At 31.2% G+C, this 27837-nt stretch overlaps 1 protein-coding gene across 2 annotated transcripts in view; it reads right to left on the minus strand.

Annotated features, from left to right (window-relative positions):
- Positions 1-27837, minus strand: part of heca (hdc homolog, cell cycle regulator) — a 550635-nt gene that overhangs the window by 14253 nt on the left and 508545 nt on the right. For both annotated transcript variants that reach the window (XM_075358855.1, XM_075358856.1), the window contains one exon: positions 19902-20090. In XM_075358855.1, coding sequence (XP_075214970.1) covers positions 19902-20090 — 189 coding nt within the window. The remainder of the gene's footprint in view (positions 1-19901; positions 20091-27837) is intronic.

Here is a 27837-nt window from a genome sequence, read left to right on the forward strand (position 1 = left end):
GATCTGCAAAAAAAGAATGTTCATGTAATAAGAAGGTTGAATGAATGAACTTATAAAAATCAACAAGGATTTCTACATGAAATAAATAAGATTAAAAAAAAATCATGATACATTATATTATCATAGATTAATTTAAATAAAGGTGCAGGCATGTATTTTTACACATTATTTCCTCCATATCTCATTTCATTCAGTTGGTGGTTGTGTGCCGAAACAGCATCATATGTTTACAAAAATCTCAGCAAATCTTGCCTAATAAACTGTTGGAAAAAACACAAATGAACTAAAAAATTAAAAATACAAACATAAAGTGAAGTATAAGTTGACAACCAAATTCAATTACAGAAGGCTTTCGATAATCAGACATGTATGAGGCAACTCTGGTGTCATATTACTGAAATTTGTCGGATTACTGGAATTACTCTAATTTCAATAGAATAACAAACAGAAAATGTTACATACTTTCATATTCACTTATTAATTTAAATAACTGATGTAATTTGATTGCGAAAATAAAAATAATACATCTAACTACTTACTTAACAAAATACTAGTCAACAGGATTTTGTTTATTTTGCTTTATTGGACAGTTTAAAACTATTTTCTCACAAACGTTTTAATATTAAAATATCAGCAGCAGCCACTTTATTTTTTTCAGCCCACTTGATACACAAAGCACTTTTGTGACCTACGGTACTAATCGATCGCGAAGGCATCACACGTTTTCGTTGTCATCATCGTCTTCGTTCTGATCCAGCACATCTTCAATTATCTCCCGGTCGGTCATCTGTTGATAATTTTCATCTTCAATTCCAGTCAGCCATTCATTTATATCGTCTTGTCTCAGTCCTTCTGAGTTGCTCTGACTGCACAGTTGGGCTAGCATCGTTTATTTCAGCATCAGGACTGAAATCACTACTTTCACTATGTTGTCGGTATTTGTTCATTTTCCAGCTTTTTTTTGCGTTTTTCATATACATGTAATAGAGGATGAGTTTGCCATAAATTTTTTCAAGAGCACACTATTGTTTTAGCATATATCTTTTCCCTTATTTGTGAGAGATCAAACCCGACGTCTTCTAAGATTTTTTTTAAACATTTTAAAATAGACGTATTTTCCGATTTACTCATTACAGAAAACAATAGAATCCTTTTTTAATTTGTTTAACCGTCTTGAATAATTTTTTGTTCCATCGGCTGAATGATAAATTGCGCAAGAAATAAGACGCGGATAAACCCATATTTACTTTTTAGTCTTCCTCATCTGGGTGCCCGTAAAGCTGTTTAAAGTAACAATGTTTTTTTTTGGTAAGTGTCTTTGTTTAAGGAATTTTTTTTACCGAGGACACGAACTTCTCATTAACCATTCAAAATTATACTATCCTTGCCATCCATTTTCGGCTTTGATTTCTATATTTTACAGGAAGTCTTAAATTTTTAAAAGCCCTAGGATGTTTGGACTTGCCTATAACAAGTAATTCAAGTTTTGGGTACGACTCGTGTTTTAAAAAGGCATAAACGTAATTTTGTTTTTTCGATATTTTGAGACCTGAAGCGCTCTTTTCAGCACAATGGACGAATTTTTTTTCGGCAGCATCCTCCAAAATAACTCAGTCTCATCGGCATTATGAACCTGGTCAAGACCAATACCCAACTCTTGGACAGTCTTTATAAATATTTCTTTTTATGGCTCAACGGCAGTAAAATCACAAGAGTTTCTCACCTGTGGTGGTTAGTAAACGGATTCCATAGTTTCCTGAATTTGTCAAACCACTTGTCATTTGCGCGGAAATCTTCTTCTTCATCATATCTTTATAGAAGAGCTTAACTTTTTCTTTTATGATTTCGCTAAAAAGAGGTGTATGTTTGGAACGTTCCTGATAAAGTACATCTTCCATTAACGGGAATGTATCAGATTTTAATGTTTTCCGATCACTTTTACCACTGATTATCTTTATATTTTTACCTATTTTTTTGCAAGTCAAAAATCGTTGCACGTCCAATTCCGTACAGTAAAGCTACGTCACCCATTTTTTCTCTTTTATCAATTCTTTTAAGAATTTCTACTTTCTGAAATAAACTTGAGAGTGATGTGGTGCTAATGTTTTTATGGTTTCAACATCTTCAAAACTAAAAACAACGAAGTTAGGATACTGTTTAACATGCGGAAAACTGGATACTTGTTAAGAAAAACTAGACACGTTAAAAAGAATATGACAATTAAACACGGACACGATCATGCGATACTGAGACCTGTAGTAACATATTATAAGAAGTTTAATGCCGTCTGTAGACTCCGGTACTGTGCAAGTCGCCAGCCGGCGGCGCCAAGCTGTAACTGCAGACATAGCTAATTGTCACGTTGTCGGCGACGATCTGAAGTACTGTACTGTAATTTATTAGAGTATTCCACGTAACCACGGCCTACTCACCTAAACCATCATTTTCACCTCTCGGCCATGGCTCTGTTTTATCAGTTGTGACGGCGTCCATAAAAGTCGGAAGTAAAATAAAAAAAAGACAAAAAAATAGTAGCATTACATAAATTGCCTCAGCAGTTAGATGAAATGTGTCGGATTATTGGAGGTATTGGATTAAAAAATCTCGGATTATCGAGGGCCGACCGTATCAGCTGTATTAGGAGATTTGAATAAAATATTTATATTAAAGCTTTTTTATTTTGTGGCTAGTTACTCACATTTCAAACTAATTTAGAATACAATGAAGAACTTACAATTTATATGTTTTTCACAAAATTTAAGGAATTTTTTACAAATTCTTTTAAAAAAAAAAATAAATAAGATAAATAATACTGAGATTTATATGATATTTTGGAATACAGCGTGTATGAATCAGGAACTTATAGCTAGCTGCATTTATTTCTCAGAGTGAGTTTATCCACAGCTTTTTAAATTAACAAGAACAAGAGAATTTCTATAATTAATCGGAACCTGACAATAGAACTGTGAAGAAAAACCAGTATCATAAAATATAACTAATCTGGAATGCCTAAAACTACTCTGAAAAAAGGAAAAACAAGCACTAACCCTCTCTTTTCCCTTTACATTTATAATAATACAAACCACTAAAAAAACATTTATGAAATCATGAAAAAATAATTTTTACTTCACCGCATAATTACAGGATCATTTTAAACAATAATAACAAAATTTACTTAATTTTTTTTAAATACAGTAGCGCCTCTTTTAACCGAGCTAATTGGGGGTGTTACCGACTCGGATAACGGAAAAAGCGGTTAACAGAGACCTTAGGTTTCGCTTTTGAATTAGGGCAATAAACCGTATTAATATCAAATTAAAAATTAATAAAACAATGTTATTATTTATTATTTTATTTTACTGTATTTATTATAAAATATTAGTCATTAATCATCCTCGCATCAATTCACATAAACTTAGTTTGATTTTTTAACGAAAAAGTCTGTCACCTTCTTTTATCTTTACTGAGTTAACACGGGTCGTAGAAGCGCGATCACGCCAGTTTGTACTACGTTAAGTCAAGGAAATGAACATCGTTTCGTTGTTCTAAATATTGAAACGCTTTTGTCAGAAATACAGACTCTTCGTTGTGGCTAATCTTTTCATTTTCATTACTGGAGATTTCATTAGCTCACAACTTCAAAATTTCTGTCACAACTTTCAAAATCTGGTCATCATCATGAATTTTAAATTTAGTTCCTTTGAATCCGATTCTAACCAATCATGCACTTCACTTTCCTTTACATTTTCACATTCTGGTATATTTTCTAGTAAAGCATCAAATTCCTCATTCGATGACACAGTACACGAAATTTTCTGATTGTTAACTCGAATTTCTGGTCATATAAATGATTTATTGATTATTGTTTGATTAATTGAATTTCATGATTCTCCCAACATGTATGTAAATTGCATGTTTTATGCAATTTACATACATGTTTGATGCTAGTGTTTTCGATGGGAGTATTCTAAAATGCAATCCTGTCTCATCTGAATTAAGTACTTGTTCTGGAAACAGATTTTCCGACTGAACAAGAACAGAAAATTTTTGATAAAATTAGCAGCGTTGTCAGTATCGGGAGATAATTTTTTTCCCTGATACAGCTAACTGTCTTATGTCGTGAAGATTTCTAAACTTCTTCACCCAGCCTTTGCTGGTAGAAAATGTATGTGAACCGTTCGATTATTTGTCAAATTGAAGAGCTTTTCTTGCAAAATAGGGCCCGACACTGGTACCCCAATGATTATCTGTTGCCTGAATCACAAGGAAACGGCATCATCTAAAGCATCCTGGACAGGCTTCTTCGCGCAGATCGTTTACTTAAAAACTTTTCGGGCACTTTTTCAATTCAGTATTCTTCAAAACAGTATTCTTCAATTTCTTTTTTTCTCCGTTTCCGACGGTTGTTTCTCCGACAACAAACTCATAAGCAATTTTTTAAATTGATTCTCCGCCATTTTATATTTTAATTGCTTTTAATCGGGTGTCCAGTGACACTACCACTCGTTTACTTTTTATAACAAAAAAATCTTGTAAACAAAAAATGTTAAAAAAACAACACGTATTAAGGACGAATAACAAAGACAAACGGCATCGAAATAAAATCAATATTAAAATATTTTCAACGCTGAATATTCGACATTTTTTTCTGGAAATAAAATTCCGTTTACGGAAAAAAGTCTGCCGAAAAAATTGACGATCAACCGCCCTTTTACCAATAAAAAATTCTCGTACGGTTCTTCGCCGGGAAAATAGTTACTTAACATCAAAAATAAATATAATGAATAAAAAATTGCTTTTCATTTTGGGTCCGGAATATAATATAGCAAAGCTCTTTTAATTTTAAAACCCCTTTAAGTGATGAAGAAAAATAAATAAAAAATTTGTAATTGTAAAAATTAAAAGAGTTAGAGCCAAAAATATATATATGTTTTAGAGGTGGGGAATAAATTTAAAAAGAAAAAAAAAATTAACATTCATTTATAGGTTAATTTAAATTTGCTAAAATTTCTTTTAGTCGACAACCGCCTTCAATAGTGCCTGAAATAAGAAATAGAAAATTTTCAAAAACTTTTCAGCATGTTGATCCAGGATCTATTTCAAACAATCGTAGACATTTTTATAGTTCCGTATAATAATAAGTATAAACTTTCAAAACATTTTTGAACAACATTTAAACCGAAGGGACATAGAGCAAGACAGCAAAAAACATACATATCAATTTTAAGATATGGGGGTTGATTTTTTTTTAAATTTTTATTATTTATATACGCATTGAAGTTAATGAATTTGCTTTAATTAAGTTTGCACTAAAATGCCTCTGAAGAAAATCGAAATTGCTTTTCGCGATATCCCCCATCCCGTTAACGAATTTTGAAAAAAATGTAATATGATCAATGGCGCCATATATAGAATTACCTGAGCCTTATTTGAAGAAAATCGGTTTGATCAATCTCGAAATATAAGACCAAAGACAGTGCGAAACACATCGTATAAACATTTGCACATAAATACATGCATATTTTAGAGCCTTGATCAGCGATCTCCAAACCTTTTTGTCCGCTTACCCCTAAGACGAAAATAATTATAAGTTATACACCATATAATATAATATATATATATATATGTGTGTGTGTGCGCAGTCAAAAATCAAATTATTTATACTACTTCTTTGGCGTACCCCCCCTTTGGAAACGTGTCTGTATGAAGTAAATGGACCATGAAACGTAAACAAAAAACTCGATACCCCATTTTTGATATGATCACCAAACTTTACCCTTTAATATAGCTATTCTAGCTACAAGTAAAAAAAAGTTTTTTTTTTTAAATTAGAAATATACTAAAATAATAATTTTTATAATACTTATTGTATAATATATACAAATAGGAGCAACATGTGTATTGCTGTTATAAAAAAATAAAGGCAATTTTTATTACATACACCCCCAATTTTTTTTTCTTTAGCTTCCGGAACAACCGTAAGGTATTACTTTCGAGGATGAATGAGGATGATATGTATGAGTGTAAATGAAGTGTAGTCTTGCACAGTCTCAGGTTAACCGTTCCTGAGATGTGTGGTAAATTGAAACCCAACCATCAAAGAACACGAAATCCACGATCTAGTATTCCAATCCGTAAAAAAGTAACTGTCTTTAAATCTTTAAATTAAAATCTAATTAAATTAAGCCTTCAAGCATATCAATCAGTTAAAAAAAAATTTACAAAATATTAATTTGGAGTGTGATGCTTTTAGTAGTGAAGCATAGACAAAATAAAAAAAAACAGAAATAAAAAGAATAGAGGCATACAAATTGTGGTGAGTTGATAAAGTTCGAAATAACATGGTCATAAAAGGAATAATCTCAACAAAATTTCCTTTGAAATATATACATTTAGTCTAAGGCTGCTGAAGTTTTCAATCCCACTCTCAAAGAATGATTAAATAAAATTTTCAAAATAGGCAGACGTTTTGTCAATATCTTACATCATTTCGAGTAGATCTATTTCCTGCAAGCATCATTTTTGGAAACAAATAATAGATCGAAGGTACTAAATCTGGTGAATAGGAAAATGTGGAAGAATCTCTTAGCAAAATTCGAACAATTTTGGTACAGAAATTTTAATAAGGTAAGCAGTGAGTGCATTGTTTGATGAAAAAGAACCTTCAAATTCCTCATAGAAACCCTCTTCACTGAATGACCCTCTTTACTGTACCACAAATATTGTTTCTGAACTCAAAATTTTCTGTCTTCCTTATTTTTATTATCGTAAATCATTCATAATGGAGCCATATTAAACAAAAAATTATTATTGCATGATTAGTATCCATTTACATTATATATTCTTTGGTGTGGGTCTTTAATAGGCGAAGAGAAGAAGAGACAAATTAAGTACTCATCGTAGGTAAGTTCTCTTACCTAATAAGTTACCTAACCTCTTAGTAAGATAATTTATAAGATCTGTTATTATTACTTTCTGTTTTAAGAGTTTTTAGTCACACATGTATTTCTGAGTAGGAAGTTCTACATCACATTTTCACATAATTACGGTATTATTCTATGAACAACTGCTAGAATATACTCTTTCAGCCTACAAACTGTTAATGATTTATTGGCATAAACTTGTTTTTTCATAAAGCCCTCTAAGCTAAAAGTTAAGAGGTGTTAGATCGCATGATATAGGAAACAAGGTTATGTTTCAGTTTCGTGGAGTCTTGGAAATTTATCACGCAATATTGTAATCGTTTGACGGTTCATACTTCTGAAAAAATTTAATGCCTATGAGTCAGCCGGTAAAGTGATGCTAATGATGTGCTTCGGGACTTCAAGTGCCAATTTATTGAGAATATTTGTAAGAAAAACGTTCAATCAAAAGTGAGTATTCTCACATGGTACAAAATAAAATGAAATCCGCAATAAAGAGTAATTCTTCTGCATGATAACGCCTGTCCCCCCCACCGCTCAAAAGGCAGTGTAAGAACCTATTCAAACTAAAGTTAGTAAGTGATGCCACGTTCAGCTTGTTCCGATCTCGCACGATCAAATTTTTTTCCTTTGTTCTCAAAGAGGTTTTACATGGAACCGAATTCGGACACAATGAGCGGATCAGAAATTCGGTAAAAGAATTGTTCAGACAACAAGGTGAATAATTTTATATCTCTGGAATAAGAAAGTTCTCAGAAAGATGGAACAAGCGCCTAAACCTAGCCCCGGTCATTATGTTAACAAGTAGCATTAGTTTCTTTATTATTGAATAAATAATTTTTCTAGTCACTTGCCTTTAATTATTGAAACCCTCGTAGAATGAGAACACTGTCATTTTTATATAATTATTACGAAGCGAATTATTAAGTTTCAAACCTATCGGTAAAGACTTTTTTTTACCCCCAGAACCAAAAAAAAAACGGTAAAGACTGACTTAAGCGATTAATACTAGTGTAAGTTGTATTAAGCAGAAAAATATGCAAGTTTACGAGGATAAACATACACAATTTTTTAATCGTATTGTATCGTGCTTATATATATGTGTGTGTGTTTTTATAACTAATCTTTCTTTCCGCCTATCTTCGTGGAGGAATCGTAGCATCTCTCTATCTTTCATCTGTAAGTGCCCGCTTTGGGTCCCAGTCTGGCATGACATTTTTTCACATGCAAAAAACTCTTTACTGTTATCCATCTTTAACTGCTACTGGGGATCACCCAGTTGATATATAAATAAGTAGTATAATTAATTATTACCACGAAAATTTATATAGAATTAAATAAGTTTCAAAATTATATTATAACCGAGCAGTTTAACTTTTTTAATGTAATTGTTAAGGCATGACATGAAAAGTTGATATTTCCCAGTAAACAAGAGAAGCATAGTACAAGCCAGTCGAATGATCGCCGTATACCTGAGTACAGCCACAAACACCAACGGTATCGTTGTCATTATATTCTCCTCTTGTTTTTCATATTGTTCTAACAAATTGACATTAATAATGTACCACCCTCAGGAGAAGGCTTTCCATTTTGAAACAATACCGAGCCATACTGTAACAAATTAATATTTGTTTCCCGATGAATTTTCGCATGAGTAACTCAAACACTGAAATCCAGTATAACGAACGAACGAACGGACGATATACGACAATAATCTGTTTGCTTTAAACTCGGAATTTCTGTCAAAGAGCCTCTTGTGAATTTTAACCTAACTTAATTTATCATTTCCCGAGTTTTATATATATTAAAAGGCAAATTCTTATATAAAACCAAAAACATATCTATCTGTACGGCCGTTAAAATAATTATAGACGTAATTTTGTTATAATGCTTCGATATTTTTGCTGTTAAAAAAATTAAATAAAAACATATAAGTAAGCAAAAATCAGGTAAATGTACAATTTAAACTTAAATGGCATTCGCATAAAGCTTGCCCTTAATTCTTTCCCAAGTAATTAGTGTAAGTGAAAAGCTATTATCCTATTCAAGATCCTTATCCTTATCCTACCAAAGCTAAATTATCCTATTCAAGACCTTGAAAAGAATTTACTTATATTCACATCTAAAAACAAAATATATATATAAACAATATATATTTATTGATTTATTTATACATTTATTGATATAGCGTTGCGGCTTCGCCCACGCTATAAGGTTATTTGCGTTTCCCGTCACGGTCAGTTATTTTTATTTTATGTTTTTTATTCAAGTAACCGGAGGCAGGTGCAGCCGTCGCATCGCACGTAAAGTAATAATGGTAGTGGCTGTGTTGGTTGAACCGCCGCGCTGTAAACCGTCAAACCCCTTTAAAAATCAAAATTCAAAAAACCCGAAAATAGATTTTATATATTTATCTGAAGAGTATTTCCAAGCTCCTATCTAGTAAATATCTCGTTTAGTATAGTTGGAAATAGGGAAATTTACCTTTCTTTCTTTTTTCTTCACCTCTTTGAAAATCGAATTTCGAAAAACCTAGAAATTTATATTTAGATCTTTACATGAAGATTATACACACCATAAATCAAGTTGACTCCATTTTAAGCCTTTAAACTCAGAATCCAAAAAATCCTTTCTTAGTGTGCATTTACACTATAAGAAGAACTTGTGTTCAAATTCTCATCAGTTTTTCTTTAGTAGATTTTTGTTAGGCGTTGACAATGAATCGCTCACAACATGTTCCTTTATATAGATACATACTTTTTCACTATATAATTATACTTTATACAATATAAATATGGGAAAGTATATTAAAGGGTCAAATTTTTTTGTCGGGTTTTTTTGAGAAAGTGTGTGTTTTATCACTCTCTCTAACAAAAAAAAAACAATTTTTTCAGTATTTAATACTGAATATAAGAGACATTAAATACTTTAATGTCTCTTACGTAGCTAAGATACTTTCTGAAGGTGAATAATTTTGTTCAAACTCCCATACGGGGGAGTGGAGCAAAAAAATTTTTCTTATTTATCGTTTCTGGACGCAAAGTTAAATTCTAGTACAAATTATATGATTCCATTACATTAGCATATCATCATTTTTCTTATGTATTTGAGCAATTTCATTTAGAGTAAGATGTAAGAAGCTTTTTTCTTCTATTTTTTTTTTCGTCAATTATAGTTTTGGTTGATATTTTCAGACGGTATTTTCCCATTTTTTTATTTTGTACGATGACTTCTGGCACAAGTAATTACTGATGCATTTTATTTTGGTTACAATTTGTCAAGGGGTGGAGAGATACGGATACAGTCACCCATGGTTTCCCTATTCCAACATTTTGCTCAGAATAGAATATTTTTTAAAAAATAATTCTTTACTTTTATACTTAAATACTTTAATGTTCAAATTAATTTTTTCCGAGTAATAGTCCGAGGGCCAAGCCCTCGGTAGCCAGAATTGCTGCTATTTTTTAACTGTAAACTTTATAATAATTTACACAAATTCAATCTTTTACTAATCCAAAAGTAGGTGAAATAGCTTCTTTTCTATAAAATTACGTTAGTATAACTTTTTCTGATTTTATATAATTAATATTTGATATTAGGAATATAATGATAGGTATATGATTATATTCACGACTACTTAAAAAAGTAATTTATTATCTCAATTTATGATAAGGTTGAAAATTATTTTCACTCAAATAACCCTCGTTAGGAAAAAAAAAATTGTTTTATAATAAAACAATGTTAGAGAGAAGAATCTTAGGGAAAATATTAGGCCCAAAAAACAACACAAGACTAGATTATAAACAAAGTTCAAACCAAGAACTACATTCCAAAATAGAAAAAATAACAGATGTAATCAGGAAAAGAAGACTGCAATTCTATGGACACATATACAGAATGGAGAACCCCAGACTAACAAAACAGATCTTCACCCTACTAAACACTCACAAGAACAAGATTAACTGGCTTTAGAAATAGACAATGACCTTGTAAACAATTCAATAGACTCAGACATTTTAAAACACAGAGCAACATACAGAAAAACAATGCAGGAATTAGAGTTTCAGGAGAGGAAAAAACTCACTTGTAGAAGAGGGAGAAAATGGACTCAAGAAGACAAAAAACACCACTCTAGAAAAATTAAAGAAGCATGGGCTAAAAATTTGATTAAGCGTGCCCTCTAAGTGGGCTATTTGAAAAAATAATGTTACAACTCCTGTTTTTGAATCTAATTATCTTCTAAGAAGTTGTGAATAGTATACCCAACCTAATAAGATTACTATATTTGATGTAAAATAACAGCAAATTTCTAAAACAATAAAATTATAGGAAAAAATTCTGTTTTCTTTTTAAGTATGATAAAAAAAATAATTAATTTTATTTTCAATTATTGACAAAACGTTAGCTAAGGGGAGGCCTAATATTTTTACGTAGAAAATATGAGAATAAGATTGGATGATGGGGTATTTAAAAGAGGACATAAAAGTCAAGAAAATTTACTGTATAATTTTAAATTTCAATTATGATACAGAAAAACAAGATGATAAGAGAAATAAAGAGTGATTGTACGGAGGGAACAGATGCTACCACATGGTCGAGAGACTCCTGAAGCGAAAAAATGGGTTTAGAAATTCTAATATAAAAATATTAAAACAATAATATTATCAGTAACGAATGAACGTGAAAGACTTATTCGGCCACCCTAGAATATCAGATTGTGAAGGGAGAAACAGTTGAAATAGGCAATATTTTGTAACAGCAGAGAAGAAAAGACAGCAAAAATGTATGATCTTAAAGGAAAGAACGGTAGAGGAATGCCAAACGTTAGATGAAGGATAAGATCAGAGGAACCCTTGGAGATGTTTGAATTGAGAAGAAATGTTGTGAAGACGACAGACCCTTGAGAAAAATCTAGATTGGTAAACAAAATAATCATATAATTTAATTTTTTTCTTTTTTTTTGTTTAACCTCTGAGATCATCGTTAGGTATTGCTTCAGAAGATGACATGAATGATTTGTAACATGTGTGAAAGTGCCATGCCTGACCGGGATCTGAACCCGGGATCTCCAGATGAAAGGCCGAGACGCTACTACTCGCGCCACAGAGGCCGGCATCTATATATTAATAAATTAAAGGTACACGTACGATTAAAATTTTTTAAATTCCTAACACATTTTTATCGCTCCAGATACAACATTTACTGGGGGGGTACAGGACCAACACGGACAATACCGCCGGTGAAGTCGCCGAATTGCACCCCTAGATTTCCTCGTTCGGAAGAGAGAAATATACAAAGGAGGAAGTAAGGCGTATGATGAGATCCGTAGGTGACAGGATTGATTGGATAAGTTGACGAAGGAAATATGGACCCACAAACTGATCTCGGACCTCCAAAAGATGGCTGGCACGCAAACACGGAGAACTGGAATACGAGCTGACCCAGTTCGTTACTGGTCACGAGTGTTTTAAGGGATACCTGTGCGCACGGATACTGAGACCCTCTGCTGATCGAAATTTTTGCCGGGCGGAAGATACCGCAGAATACATTGCGGTCTTGTGCGATCGATACCTGCAACATAGAGAAGCATGCCGGAGAGAATTCGACGTGTTTATTCCACAAAATATCACTGGGACTATGCCGGTGAGCCAATGATTGTGGCATGCGGTGTTCACCGTGTTACTTAAGATATCAGACTTAAGATGGAGTGAGGAATTCCTCTTGAATTTTCCTTGGGCTGTGGTTATGTTTACATCAAATCAGATCCACCCCCTCCGCAAGGTGAAAAAACGTACCTTGAAATATAGAAATATAAACCACCAACACAGAACTTTTTATCCAAGATTCTACCATTTTATATGGCTGGAGCTTTTATAGAAATAAGTAAATACATTGGAAGTAAACTGTGATCAATAATAATCATTTTTTCTATTACACTATAAATGGAAGTATTTTAAATGATGTAATGGTTGTAAGCAACCATTATGTTGCTTATGGTTAAGCAACCGTTATTGTTAATAACTAACTGTAGCCTTAAATATTATTTGATCAAGATTGAACTTTAAATAATTTCATAATTAAGTCTTTAATATTTAAAAAAGCCTATGAATTATTTGAAATAAAAATCTGTCAATGTCAGAGCCGGAAACGTTATGCAACCTGTTTTAAAAGCTTCAAGCTTGTGAATATATATATATATATATATATATATATATATATACGACATACATACAAAAATACATTTGTTCATACATTTAATATATTTGTACATACATTTGTGTATACATACAAAATGTATATAATATATATATATATATATATATATATATATATATATATATACACATTCTTTTTCTACTGTGTACATTACAGTCTGTTAAGTACTCAAATAGTGAACAATAAGCAACCCCCTACGGCCTTATGAGATGAAGATGATACGTAAGACATGCAAATGTAGTGTATTCTTGAACAGACTCAGGCCGACCATTCCTGAAATGTGTGGAACGGTGTGGTAACCCAACTACCAAAGTACGCCAGCCTCCGTGGTGCCAGTAGTAGCGCCTCGGCCTTTCATTCGGAGGTCCCGGATTTGAATCTTAGTCAGGCATGGCATTTTCACACGCTACAAATCATTCATCTGATCCTCTGAAGTAATACCTAACGGTGGTCCTGGAGGTTAAGAAAAAACTCCAAAGTACACCGCTATCCTTCACGGTCTAGTAGTCAAATCCATATAAAAGCAATTAACTTTTACTAGGATTTAAACCTCAGAAACTTCGACTTCAAAAATCAGCTATCAAACAACTGATTTGCGACTATTAAATCACTAGACCAGCCCGTTGGACTCGCTTGTGATTATGGAATGAAAATTTTGTAGCAAATGAAAAATTACCGGGATTCGAATCCGGGATCTTTTGGACGAAAGGCTGAAACGTTACGCTAGGGACGGCGGAATTGTGTTTATTAATATAACTTTCTTCATATTTCTGATAATATACTTTCAAAGAATATTTTTTTACTAGCTTCAATTAACAGTATTTTTAAAAAATTCAACAAGGATGTTTAACCTAAATAATTTAAGTTTTTATCTTATTCATTTAATTAATAAAAGCACATACAAAATTAACTTTAAACCTTGTGTAATTAATAAGAATCTCAGAAATTTTAAGTAGATTGAATAATTCGCCATATTTATTTTGTCACTGATTATTAAGTAGAAAAAAAACAACGTACAATACAAAAACAAATTACGTGGGTGTACGCGTACTTAGGCCTATTTAAGATATTGCAAGAGTAAAACGTAAAGCATAAAAAGAAATAATGAATGATCTCCAAACAAAACTAACCCGTATTGTACAGAAATAAAAGAAATCTCAGCTCTTGACTTTCTTTAGAAATTAAAATGGAAAAAAATATGTAATTTGCTTTTACTTTTTTTTCTTAATTAATACATTATTTCATTATCAGAAGAGAAATATTAAAATGAAGCAAATGCATGCAAATTGACATTTTTCCCCTATTTATGTATACCCCTTATAAACTTAATAAAAAAGGTCAGAATTTTTTATTTTTTCCCCTTCTAGTATACATTAATATTCCTATACGTTTAAATTCAATAAATGTAAAGGTTGTTAAAAACTTTTAATTTATTTTTTAAGTATAACTCAACTTAAAAAAGTAATTTTAACTAGAATTAATTACATTACTAACATTAATTAAATCATGATTAAATATATATATATATACACAGACCCACTTTATATTAATAATTAGGAGATTTTTTTTTTATTAAATAAAACAGAAAAAAGTGCTATTAAAGAAATTTCTTTATAATGAAATTACCATCAAAAAGAAAAATTATACATAATATTCAACTTGAAAAAACCGCATTAAAAAGTAAAAGTAAAGACAATACTTCTTTAAATTTTGATATCCTGAAACGAACGCTAAATTAAAAATAAAAGTACAAACTTGCAAGCACCTAATCTGTTCTAGAATTTCTAAGCATCGAAATTTTCAAGAAAAATAAAAAATGTATAAATCTTTTACTCTTCATTTTCTTTTTAAATTAGATATTAAAAAAAGTTATTCTTATTTAAAATATAAATTAGGGTCTTAAACCTGCTAGTGATGATAAAAAATAGAAAAAAGGTTGTACGCTGAAAAAAGCCAACAACTCTGGTCGATTTTTTTTTTATTCCGGCAACTACTTAGGAAAAATATTATTTTGTTTGTATCTATAATTAAATGGTATCAACGACACAAAATCAGAAACCATCGTACAAAATTCCATAAAAATTGATTTATCCAGTCCGAAGTAAATCGACAATTAACGAATAAAGTAAAAACAAAAAATAGGCCCTACCCCTGAATAAAATTGCCTTACCAAACTGATATACCAATGTAATGAAATCATCTAATTACTACAAGAATGTGTGATTTTGTGTTCGGACCAGGAAAAAATCTAAAAAAGTGGTTTTCCGCCCATTTAGGGGTTAAATACATTTAACAGTAATTTCAATGAAGTTTCTAAAAGAAAAAAAAAATCTATATAATTTATGAAGATTCGATTCTTCGTTTAAAAAAGTCCTTCACTGATGTTAATCGAGGAAATTTATAACAAAACTACCAGAGGAATCTTTTCGACAAAATAATAAATAATTAACGCATTTTGTCAATACGTACAAGTCAAATTTAAAAAGACGTCTTCCTTCATTGAAGCCGGTTAAAAATAATATTCAACGTTATAAGTAAACAAAACTCATTTTTTTTTATTCGGAGTACGGAAAAAGTTTCTTCGTATTATCCTGGTAGATGGTTTTAGGATACCGTAAATCTCGTAATATTAATCAAATTTCTCAACACATGCGTGCTTTTGAAAGGTGATGTATCTATCACTAAGTATTTTTAGAAAGGTTAAGATATATTAGTTTACGTAAAAGTTATTGCATTTTAAAAATGAGCGAAAATAAAATAAAATAAAATAAATTTTGAAGTTTTATTAAAAAAAAGTGAAAATTAGACAGGCTACTAAAAATTTTAATATTTATGATCGTGATGAGGTATCAATACGTGTCGTGTAACACACACAAAGCAGGTTCAAGCGTCTTCAATCTGAAAATTTTTATGTCAATGATCCACCTCGCTCTGGTTAGCAAATAACTAGAAAAAGCGATGAAATCATGGAAAAAATTTACCTATACCACCACGTTAGTAGTCGTGATATCAGTAACAAATTAAACATCGACCACCGAACAGTTTTAAAATGGCTGGATAAAAAGAAATCGATACTTGGGTGCCAAATGATTTAACAATGAAAATTTGAATAGATCGAATTTCTATCTGTGAATCGTTTTTAAAAATGAATGAAATCGAACTGTTTTTGAAAAGGCTCGTTATTATCAATGAAAAACTGTTCGCGTACGAAAATAATACACGGAAAAGCTCACCGTTGAAGCGTGGTAAAGCTCAGCAAACGGTAGCAAAGCCAGAGTTGATGCCAAGAAAATTGACCCTATGTGTATGTTGGGATCGGAAAGGAATTTTTTACTGTGAGCTGCTGCCGACCAGTTAAATAGTTGATTCCAACTTCCACCATCAACAACTGAAAAGATTACGCCAAGCGATCGAGATAAAACGACTAGAAATGATCGATAGGAAAGGTGTCGTCCTCCATCACAACACCACACATTTTTGACGAACCGTCTAAAATTGAGAGGACTTGGTCGGAGAGATTTGATGCATCTAACGTATACTCCTGACTTTAACTACCATTTATTTCGATCTCTATAGAACTCAACAGTATAAAGTTGGCTTCAAAAGAGGTCTGTGAAAATCACTTATCACCGTTTATCGTCCAGAAAACCAGATGTACTAAACTGAGGGATTATGATTTTGCTTCAAAAATGACAAAAGGTGGTCGTTAGTTAATAAATTTCATTGGAAATATAAAAAAAGGTTTGTTTTATTTGCGTTAAAATATGAAAAAACATTTTACCCAACCCACTATTTAAAAATCAAATTTCAGAAAGATCATGATATTTTTTATAATTTATACAATTATGGGTAGTACCTTAGAAATTACAACAGTGTTAACTCCACGAAGAAAATAAACAACATTAGCAAACTAAACTGTACCTACAAACTGTTTTAACGTAGAGTAATTTAAAAAAAAAAATCAATCCACAGGAAATTCTAAGTTTATTCTGTATAAAAACATAATAGGGTCATATAAAAAATGAAAAATGATGTTTTCAATTCTAAAATCAATATACAAATGGTTTTAATTTATTCATTGAAGGCAAGGGTACACACGAACTGACTGGTCAATCGGATTGTTTGTTTTATTTTTTATTATTTTTTTTATCATAAAAGGAAAAAAAATACGAAATATATTTATAAATAAATAAAGTTTAAATCTGTAAAAGTATATAAGTGTGAAAATGAAAAGGGAGAGCAGAAAACAAAGAGGAATCAAAATAAGAGAATAAAATAAAATTGAAGGCAAAAAGTCACCCGTTTAATTGCGGTAGTAGCAGCTGATAAGAAACCATCTCTTTTCAAACTTGAATCCCAACTAAATGAAAGCAGAGAATTTACACATTGTAACTGTACTTTCAAACAGTCTGTGATGTTGTAACTACGCGCGCGCGCTAGAGTTAATCTTAAATTATTTTAGCAGTAAGCTTTGATCTCTATCACAACGAATATGTTACTGTTTTTATTCACAGAATAATAAAATATAAATATTGTCAAGACTTAAAGATTAATTTAACTGTTATTATATTAAAACCTTAATTTTCTTTAAAAAATAAAAAATAAAATAAAATAAATAAATAAAGAAGGAATTCGTACATTAAAAGGGATTATAAAAGATCCAACTTCACCTGACACATCATTAGGTTGGGTTTACATGGGCACCGAATAGGAATAAAAAACTCGAAACTGATAAAGTGTAGTTTTCTAAGTATAGCATATCAATACTACGAATGTGGAAACTCAAAACACGATTTTAAAACCTTAACAAGGATCAAATGGTGTGCATCTTTAAAATAACAATGCGGAAGATATCATGAATAGAAAATGAGAATAATAGTAGGAAGGTGAGGTGAGATTGAGAGATCTGCTGATGGAGAATCCGCGAATCAGCAAATAATCTGATCCAGAATACTTAAAGATTCCTTTTAAGCAGTGATTATCAATCTGATCATATTTCTCGGTGAGATCGAGCCATCCTCAAATGATGGAGAAGTACCCAACCGGGACCCCTCTAATCATTCTCATTTTATCCAGAAGCTTTTATTAGCAGTCAGAAGATTGCTAATAATTCTGCTAACCAGAAGGTTAGCAGAATTTTTGTAGTTTATAATAAACTCCGGGATTGGTCTTAAAGTGCCCTCCCTCTTGTTCATCGATGAGACTTCATCATCTTCTTCCACTACCACGGGTTTTACAGGTACTGACTCCAATACATCGGAATTATGATCAAGAAGGCATTACATATTCCACATTAATATTAGCTTACCCCAAGACTCTTGGTCTTTCGCTTCTTTTACCTCCGTCAGTATTCTCACTGAAGGCTGGATTATGCTTATGGCGGGTCCGGTTTTTCGTGGATAGTGATGGGGAGGGATTTTAGTCGGTGTGAGTCCAACACAAACATCGGAAGGATAATGTTTGAGAGAGATTTCTTCTCGGAAGAAAAAAATGGTAGTGAGGTACGGTGAAGGGGGAATTTCTCTTTGCCACGCCTTTGGAGGAGGGAGGCCTCCCCTCCACTCATGACTATTATCAAATCCTGATGTCAAGTACCATTTCCAGGCTGCCTCTCAGCGGTATGCGTTAGATACCTCACACTTAACGTTTCACTCCATATTTATAACAAATTCTTGTTCCTGAGACCGTTTTTCTATTGTTGTACATATTCGTATCATACCCGATACACTATTGAATACTTAAAACCACTTTGTTTTATTTTACCTTTGAATTCAGTTATAAAAAAGCTTGTGTTTGTTCTTGGACTAAATCTGCTTGACAATCATTACTTATTGATGTGTGGAGCCCCTAGAAAAAATTATTTTGAAAATATTTAAGATATTAAGATTATTTTTGACAGTGGTGAAACTTCTCACAGACGGTTATAATCAACAATTACGTTTTGTAGTTCATTTTAATCTGCACTAAATTTAAATTTGTTGTAGGGTTTCATTAGTTAAATTCAGTATAACACGAGAAACAACCCACCGGGTTGGTCTAGTGGTTAACGCGTCTTCCCAAATCAGCTGATTTGGAAGTCGAGAGTTACAGCGTTCAAGTCCTAGTAAAGCCAGTTATTTTTACATGGATTTGAATACTAGATCGTGGATACCGGTGTTCTTTGGTGGTTGGGTTTCAATTAACCACACATCTCAGGATTGGTCTAACTGAGAATGTACAAAGACTACACTCATACATATGTATGAGTGTAAATGAAGTGAATCCTCATTCATCCTCTGAAGAATTATCTAAACGGTAGTTACCGGAGGCTAAACAGGATAAAGAAAGTATAACACGAGAGGTCTAATCTTCACAAAACTACCAGCAGTTGATAGTTTTTTTTTTTAATCTTTCTTAAGACATTTTTTAAAACATCTATTTTAAATACAATGTTATGAAATTATAATTAAACAAATATTGTTTCATTAAGGTCAATCCAAGGTATGTATGCTACACCATTGTTAAGAAAATAAAAAAAATTGTTTACTTCAAGAGGATTAGATTTGATTTTTTCTTTCAACACACAGTTTACATTCCGATGTACAAAAGGGCACAAATATTGATATCTGTAGCGTGTGTAATAATTATCACACAAGTTAAAAATTTGAAACCCGGAACCAACGGAATGAAAGACGGTGATACTACCTCTCCACCACGGAATTCGATAATATCATCCTGTAATATTTCGGTAAGATAGTTTACGATAAAACTTGAAAGTCTTACCTCTATGCAGCTTTTGCTATGTTGCCGAGGACTAAGAAAGAATGTTCCATCGATAAGTGGGTATCTGTCGTACACTAGCATCGGTGCATGACAAAGTATACACGCCACTCTTGAAGTATGATTTGCCGCCAAAGTTGAAAGTATAAAGCACCGAGTATCGTCATTGCCATGGTTCCCTTCGTCTTCCATCTGAAAAAAAAAAAAAGTAATGTTAATACAGAAAAGAATGAAGAAGAGTCAGTTACACAAAATAGTAATATTTATTTATTTAATTTAACACTGTAGAGCCTGATACTTCATTACAACTGTAATATTCTTCACCATTATTTTTTTAATTAAAAAGTATTGTCATATGAACTTTGTGGTCTGTGAAAAATGCCAAAACTGACATGAATTCAAACCTAGAATGTTCCAGATAAAAGATAGAGGTGCTACACTTTGCGATGGAGATAATAAATAATAAGTTAAGTGTATACGATTTTGTTATTTTAGCCGAAACTAAAGAACGAGAATGAAGAATTTATGGATACATTTCAGGGGAAGAAATTCAATGTAAAACTAAACTAGAAGTAAAACAAAGTGAATGAATTGTGAGAGAAAGAAGGATAATGAAAAGAATTAAATTTTAAGATAGGACACAGCATACAAAAATTTAGCAAATTTACTACCTAAGTAGAAATATTGTTTCTCCTATCCAACACAAGAGAAACTATAAAAAGACAAATTTATTTTACAAAGTATTAAAAAAAGAATTTCACCGGTAAATCTGTACGTTTAAGGAGGAAAACTTAGATTTAAGAAGAATTACGAATTTTGAGACGTAGTTTTGTATAAAAATATTAAAAATTAACCCTTCAACTAAAATCTGCAAAAAAAATTTAATTTCATTTGGAAAATTTCATTTGTAATCGGATATATCAACTATTTCATAGAAGATTTTATAGTACTACAATTTCCGATGGTACACGAATGACGTAATTTTATAATAGTAAATGCTATCTATTTTCTAAAAATATAATTAAAAAATTACATCCGATCTTAATTTTCATGTTATCTATGCTTCCCAAATACATCTAAAGTAGAACGGGTTTTGTCTTCAATGAACTTGTTTTTTGCTTTTTTTAACTTATACATGTTTATTTTGTTTTGTCTGTGTACTTAAGTTTTCTATTGCGAATGACATAATCTGTTTTAACAAAAGTTGATAAATTAACTTAAATATGCTTAGCAATTAAAAATATTAAAATCTAAGTAATATCTTCTATTAAATACTTTCCAATGGGACCCCCCCCCCCCCAATCGTGACGAAGAATATTTTTTTTTATACGTCAGGTTGGATTTTAGAAGAATAAATTCAAATGATGAAAATGAAATATATATACATATTTTTCACAGAAAATACAATTTCCTACCTTCAGTTTATTTATAAATTTTTTATAAGTTGTACATATTTTATACTCTATTACAAGCATTAATAAAAATAAAAGGTTTCATGAGAATAAGAATTAATACAAAATTGTTTGCCAAGAAATTTATTTTAACCGAGTAATTTTGCTTTGTTGCCTTCGAGGAAATAGCAAGATTATTGAATAGTTCGGCATGTTTAATAACAAAAAATGATAAAGATTTTATTACATGAACGTTACGTATAGCAGCATAACGTACATCATTACCTAAATGTGAAAATCGTTTTTATTCATTTGAAATAAAAAGAAAAAGAAATCGTAAAAACTAAAGAAATAAAAAGCATTACTTTAACTTCCAACAAATAAATAACTTTACTTCTAACAAAGAATATTCCAACAAATAATAATAATAATGCGTAATAAAATGTGAAAATTCATAAAATATTGAGCAGGACGTACGAATAGTTGTCGTCCTAAACCGGTCGCCAAGAATGATTTTCCTTATCTCTTTTAAACCATAAAACCTGCCAAATCCGCAAATAAAAAAATCCCATTCGGCGATGAACATAAAAATGTAATAAACAGGCGTTATACTACACGCTAACCAATAATAAAAAAAAAGTTGTTGGAAAGGGGGGTAAGAATGAAAACTTACTCAACAGCAAGTTACAGTTCATTGTAATCTAACACTTTGCAAAATGTGTTAGTTATCTCTAGTTTCCAGCTTTATTCGCGAATAAATCTCCGGATTAATACGACAGAAATGCGTAGGTTAAGATAAAACACTCTGTTTTATAGCTTAAATAAATATATCGAACATTAAGATCGTGAAACAATTAAAATTTTTAAGACCGGTAGTAAAAAAAAAAAAAAACTGTCAATGATGTTAACAAATTTCCCTGGTAACTTTAACAGAACTAGTAGTTTTAAACCATTTCCGCCCTGATAAAGTCTATTTTAGAAAATTATGTATAAATTTAAAAAAAAAAACATTAAAATAAAGAAAAGCTATTTCTAGTGTTATTTTTAAAGAAAATATTTTCGTTTTGCACAGTTGGTCCCAGTCTTAAGACAAAATCTAATCAGGTGATCTTGTTTGTGGCTACTTAATTTATTGAATCTTGCGAGTAGGAAGCATGAATCACAAATTGAGAATAAAGCTACATCTGTTCATCCTACAATGTCCGAGGAAATTAAAGAGTAGTGAAGTGATACGATCATTTCAAGCAAAATTTTACACTACAGAATCAAACAGACAAGCTATTTACAATTTAAATAAAATATTTGAGATTACTGAAAGCGAAGATGATTTACCAAAACGTTGTAGACCGAAAACAGCTCCGTCTGACGAAAACATAATAACTTTCGCACAATTAGTATGTAAATCCTTACATTTGTATAAAAAAAAAACAACCGAATTTGATATTTCACGCAGCAGTTAATATCCTGTTTAAAATCATTAAATTCGAAATCTTATCTATTCAAAAATTTAATACAAAGTGATTTCAACAGAAATCTTCCAAACTGTTTCTAATTCGTTATGAAGTAAAACCACATTTTTTTCAAAACCATATTTGTTTGACAGATAAAGTTTTCTTTAAAACAAATTATACAATTGATCGCCGTTACAATATGTATTGGACTGAAGTGACAGTGTATTTGACTCGTGTTTTAACACAACACAAGTTAAATGTTCCTGGTGTAAATGTGTGGGCAGGCATTAAACATAATGAAACGCCGGCATCATGGACCATATTATTTTTACAATACTGACTGGAGATTCATGTAATGAAATTTTACGAGAAGATTTATAAAATAACTCACCTTTTGAGAGCGTAAATTTAACTTGCTATCAAGATGGACTCCTTTACATTACAGTAAACGGTTACGGAAATTCCTTAACAACTTTACTAAATGGATCAGACAGCGAGTTATTATGGCCTCAGATGTTGTGCGATCTTACAAAATGTGGCTTGTCACTTTGAAATATTTAAAGAGAATCACTGAAGTAGAATCTGAGAATTTAAAAAAAACAACAAGCATTTGTGTGCTTTACAGTTGAATAACCTAAAATAATGTTGTGAAAAGTGTGTTAAAGTGAATGTCAGACATTTTTGGTAGCTTCAAAAAGTTTTAAAATACTCGTATAATTGTAAGTAATAAAAACAAATATTGTAATTCTATTAACAGACCAGAATGATATAGACTCTTTGTTTTGGTTTCCTTTACTTGGTAAAGCGAGTTTTGACCAATATATTTGCTGTATTTGACCAAAGATAATCAAGAACAGTATTTTAGAAACATTTAATTAAACAACGGTTAAAAAACTCGATAAATTTGATGAAATTATAGCGTTTGTTACGATTTATAACCATAACGGTTGAAAGCTATGAGATTCAAATCATTTCCGAAAATGACAAATTATTGTTAAAAAACATCAACAAAGAATAACAATCATCCTATGCCAGGTTTCTTAGGGATAATGAAGATTGAAGTAGAATTTCTCGTTGCATTCTTCAATAAGTTGAATATACTACTACTGTATTTCTATTATCTCATTATCTGATCTACAGCCCCTCTTAAATTACTGTTCGAAAGTGGAAAAATAAAAGATCTGAGATGACTAACAAATTGGGATTTACTGTAAACCACTTTTGAAAAATGAACTGTGAAAAAAATATTATACAAATGCGAATTTTATTAGGATTGTCGTAGCCTGAAGTTTTTATGTAAAAATTTGTTGTTTTCAATATCTTTAAAATGATTTGCAACAATCTTACCATTTTCATTTAAAATTTTTGATTTGGGAACTTCGAATGTGATAGTCTCATACCGAAAAAATACATCATTTCGAAGTAGAGACAAATTCTAAAATCTATTTTTCTATTTTTAATTATTGAAACGGTTATTTACGGGTTTTCATAATTTATTAAAACCTTGTTAGAACGAAAGATAAATAATAATCTCGTAATGGTAAATAAATTTCAACTTCAATACTAAAGAAGGAAAGAAATAGTAAGACTGACATTCACATCGCGAAAAAGGTTTAGCAGCAGCACACGTTTTCCCTCATCATATTTTTTTTCAAGTTTTGAAAAGATCATAAAAAGATAAATAAATATTAAGGGTAGTACCATTTCAAATCGTAAAAAACGAAAAATAAAATGAAACTTTAATAAATATATCCACGTATAACTATAGAGACTTACAATCATGACTTACGTACGTAAGTCTGAAACAAAGATTGCTTCGAGTATATTTACGTTCCTGTTTTACATATTTTTATAGAAATCTCATGAGAAGAACACACTATCTTCATTTTTCACGAACAACAGCTTTACAGAGACTTGTTTATGTGTTCTGTGGTTTTTATCTTCGCCGCCTCCGCGTCGGGAAATTTAATCTAGGAAACTGTTCATAACCTGCCTACTCGCTGCGCATTCCTCTACTTTTCGGGGTCACTATATGTCTTATGTTAGCTTTGGGAAAACTTCATTCTTGCTCTGATGCAAAAAAATAAATAAATATATAAACAACAAAGTGAATTTGCAGTAGAGTAAGTTATATTTACAAAACCTTCCAGCTATAGGTGGTATATTACTTTAGTCTAAGAAAGATACGAAAATTTTAAACATAGAATCAAGTCTTACAATTCAATTATTTTCAGCGTAGAATTTAATAAAGATAGATAAATAATAATAAAACAGTCAAATAAAAAAAATCTTCTGTTATAAAATGGATAAATCAGAAAATAAACCACATGCTTTTAAAAGATTTTAGAGTTCTTAGTTAAACTCCACCTGCGCATTTAGACACTAAACTATAAAGCACAAGAGAATAAATGCACAATTTTTTTTAAATTTGCACTACAATGAACTTTTACTGGAATCATTTTTGACCATATTACATATTTTCTTTTTACAAATTTTTTATTCTTATACCAGTCAATTTTTAATTAATTAAAAAATATTAATTTAGGGAGAAATTAAATTAGTTGAGTATCTTATTTAGGACACATAAATTTTCGTGGAGGATTAATTAAATCGATTAATTTTCAACTACATCGAACCTTACTGTTTCATTTAAAGCATTCAAATAGATATTAATTTTTCTAATGTGTACTCCGCTCTAAAATACACTACTACATCTTGGGACGTACCGAATTTGCAGGATAAACCCATTAGGGAAGGAAAATTAAAAGTTTTAAATGGAAACTTGCAATATTTAATTTTAAACAGAATTTAACAAAAAAAAAAAAAAATGGCGTAAAGTATATAGAGACAAATCTAGCGAAAATGGAAACAATTTAATGTTTTCAAGCTAATTTCACAAAATTCCTACATTAATCTCTATTAGTAATAATATCATGCAAAAAAATAAATAACTTAAACGTAAGAAATTTTTTTTTAAAACATTAATATCCGTTTTACTTCCTTGTACGAAGTAAAGGAGTATTGTATGATCGCGAAAAATTTCGGTTTCCAATTTTCAACGGAAATATACATTTTCACCATACCTGAATCCATTTTGACCAGTTTCGGCGTGACGTTTGTACGTACGTATGTATGTATCTCGCATAACTAAAAAACGATTAGGCGTAGGATGTTGAATTTTTGGATTTAGGATTGTTATAACTTCTAGTGCTGCACCTCCCCTTTTGATTGCAATCAACTGAACCAAAAACGTCCAAAATAAAAAAAATTGGATTTTGGACTTTTCTTAACTGCAGTTGCCCTCATTGAGAGCTTTTCAACGATATATCATAACTGGTACTTATTTTCATTGGTTCCAGAGTTACAGCCAAATAAAACTTTAATTAATGAAATACAATCTTGTGACAATCTTGAAATACATGATCTTAGGGGAAGAGTTCAAATCAGACCTTCATCTTCTTTTTTTTCCTTTTTTTTTAATTTAAAGATTCAAGAAGTTAAAGAATGCTGGATTGTTTTTTTTGTGAACTCGGGCCGGCATCAGATAATTTTTTATCAGTTATTTTTTCGTGGACTGTTTTTAAATGATTGAAGAGGCTGCTCTACAAGTTGATGATCCTTCGCAAGTTAACATTTTATTACAGCAATTTGAACGCGTTATCTTTTTCAACCTTTTTGAAATAATTCCAAATATCTGACATTTTGGACTAAAAAAAAAAATAAATGAAAATATTTCCAAATCGAAATTTAAACAGAATAAAACTTACTTTAGTCTGTATCACGAAATAATAACCATGGAAATTGGTTCTGAATTTCATCTAAATAATCTCAACACACATTTGTTTACGTAGACACCGAAAAAACAAGTCAATTACCCATTCATGCAGTCTGATAAAGACTGGCCTACTGGGCCCACCGCACGCATTGATCGGACAGTGCACAATGCACATAAATGGCTAGTCAGCATATCAGGTGTTCTCGCGTAGTAGCACTCCACTCAGGCAACAGTGTTGCCAGACCTTTCTCCGGTATATACAAGTTGCTGTGTACCTTTTGCTTACTTAAAAATCATTATAGCGGATTAATATAAGTATTATATATAAATTTAAAACGGATTTTTTTCTGAAAAAAAACCGGTTTTCGAATTGCATAATTTTCTTTTAAAAACAGAAAAACCCTACCTCTCATTATAAAATCTACAGCGCTCTGAAATTTTGCATACAAGTTTTCTCCTGATGACAATTCATTTTAGCAACAAGTTGTTAAGTGAGAAAAATGCTCCTTGAATTAATGCAACCTCGCTTACATGAATATTTTCTTAGTGAAAAATAACGTAGCCTGCTTCGGTAAGTTTGGATCTAGGATTCATGATCGAAGTTTTGGAAAAATTTTGTACTTTTAAAACGGATCCAAATTTTTGAATAAAAATCGCAAGTATCTCGAAAACGGTCGGACCTAGCACTGCGAAAAATTTGTTTGACTCCCCCTACTACATAACCCCATCCGCTCCCATTGGTACCCGTTGGATGAAATATTTTCAAGTGCCCCCGGGGCGCCATTCGGAAATTGGTATGGGAGTGCGACGGGGTGCCACCGTAAAATCTTGTCTATCGCTCATCTGATTTTCACGATTCAAACAGCGTATGTATCAGCCAACCTGATCTGATCTTTCACTAAATATGCTCACACCTGTACGCTATCGCAGCTGTAAAGTGTAAACTTATGAAGACTAAAAAGTAAAAACTAAAAAATATGTAAAAAAGATTTTTAAAACGCCACTTTTAAATTAGACGCTCTAAAAGGTAAAAAATAATTTTAGAACGATATCTCAGAATGGATTTTACGACAAGCTTTGATGGTGATATGTAAGATTATGTGAAAGTCATACCTTGAAATTAAAAGTTTGATGTTTTTGCCAATCTTTTCAAACGCGTGATGAATGGCCTAAAGAGTGGAATGTGTGCACCCCACTCTTTAGGCCATACCTTTCAGAACAAAGGGCGAAGACGTAGCATAAACAGTAAATATCAATCTTTTGCGTGTTGGGCTTGGATATTTTATACAGTTTTAAAACTATAATAAATACATTTAGGGCTT

The sequence above is a fragment of the Lycorma delicatula genome, chromosome 3 (assembly GCF_047948215.1).
Source record: "Lycorma delicatula isolate Av1 chromosome 3, ASM4794821v1, whole genome shotgun sequence".
NCBI lineage: Eukaryota > Metazoa > Arthropoda > Insecta > Hemiptera > Fulgoridae > Lycorma > Lycorma delicatula.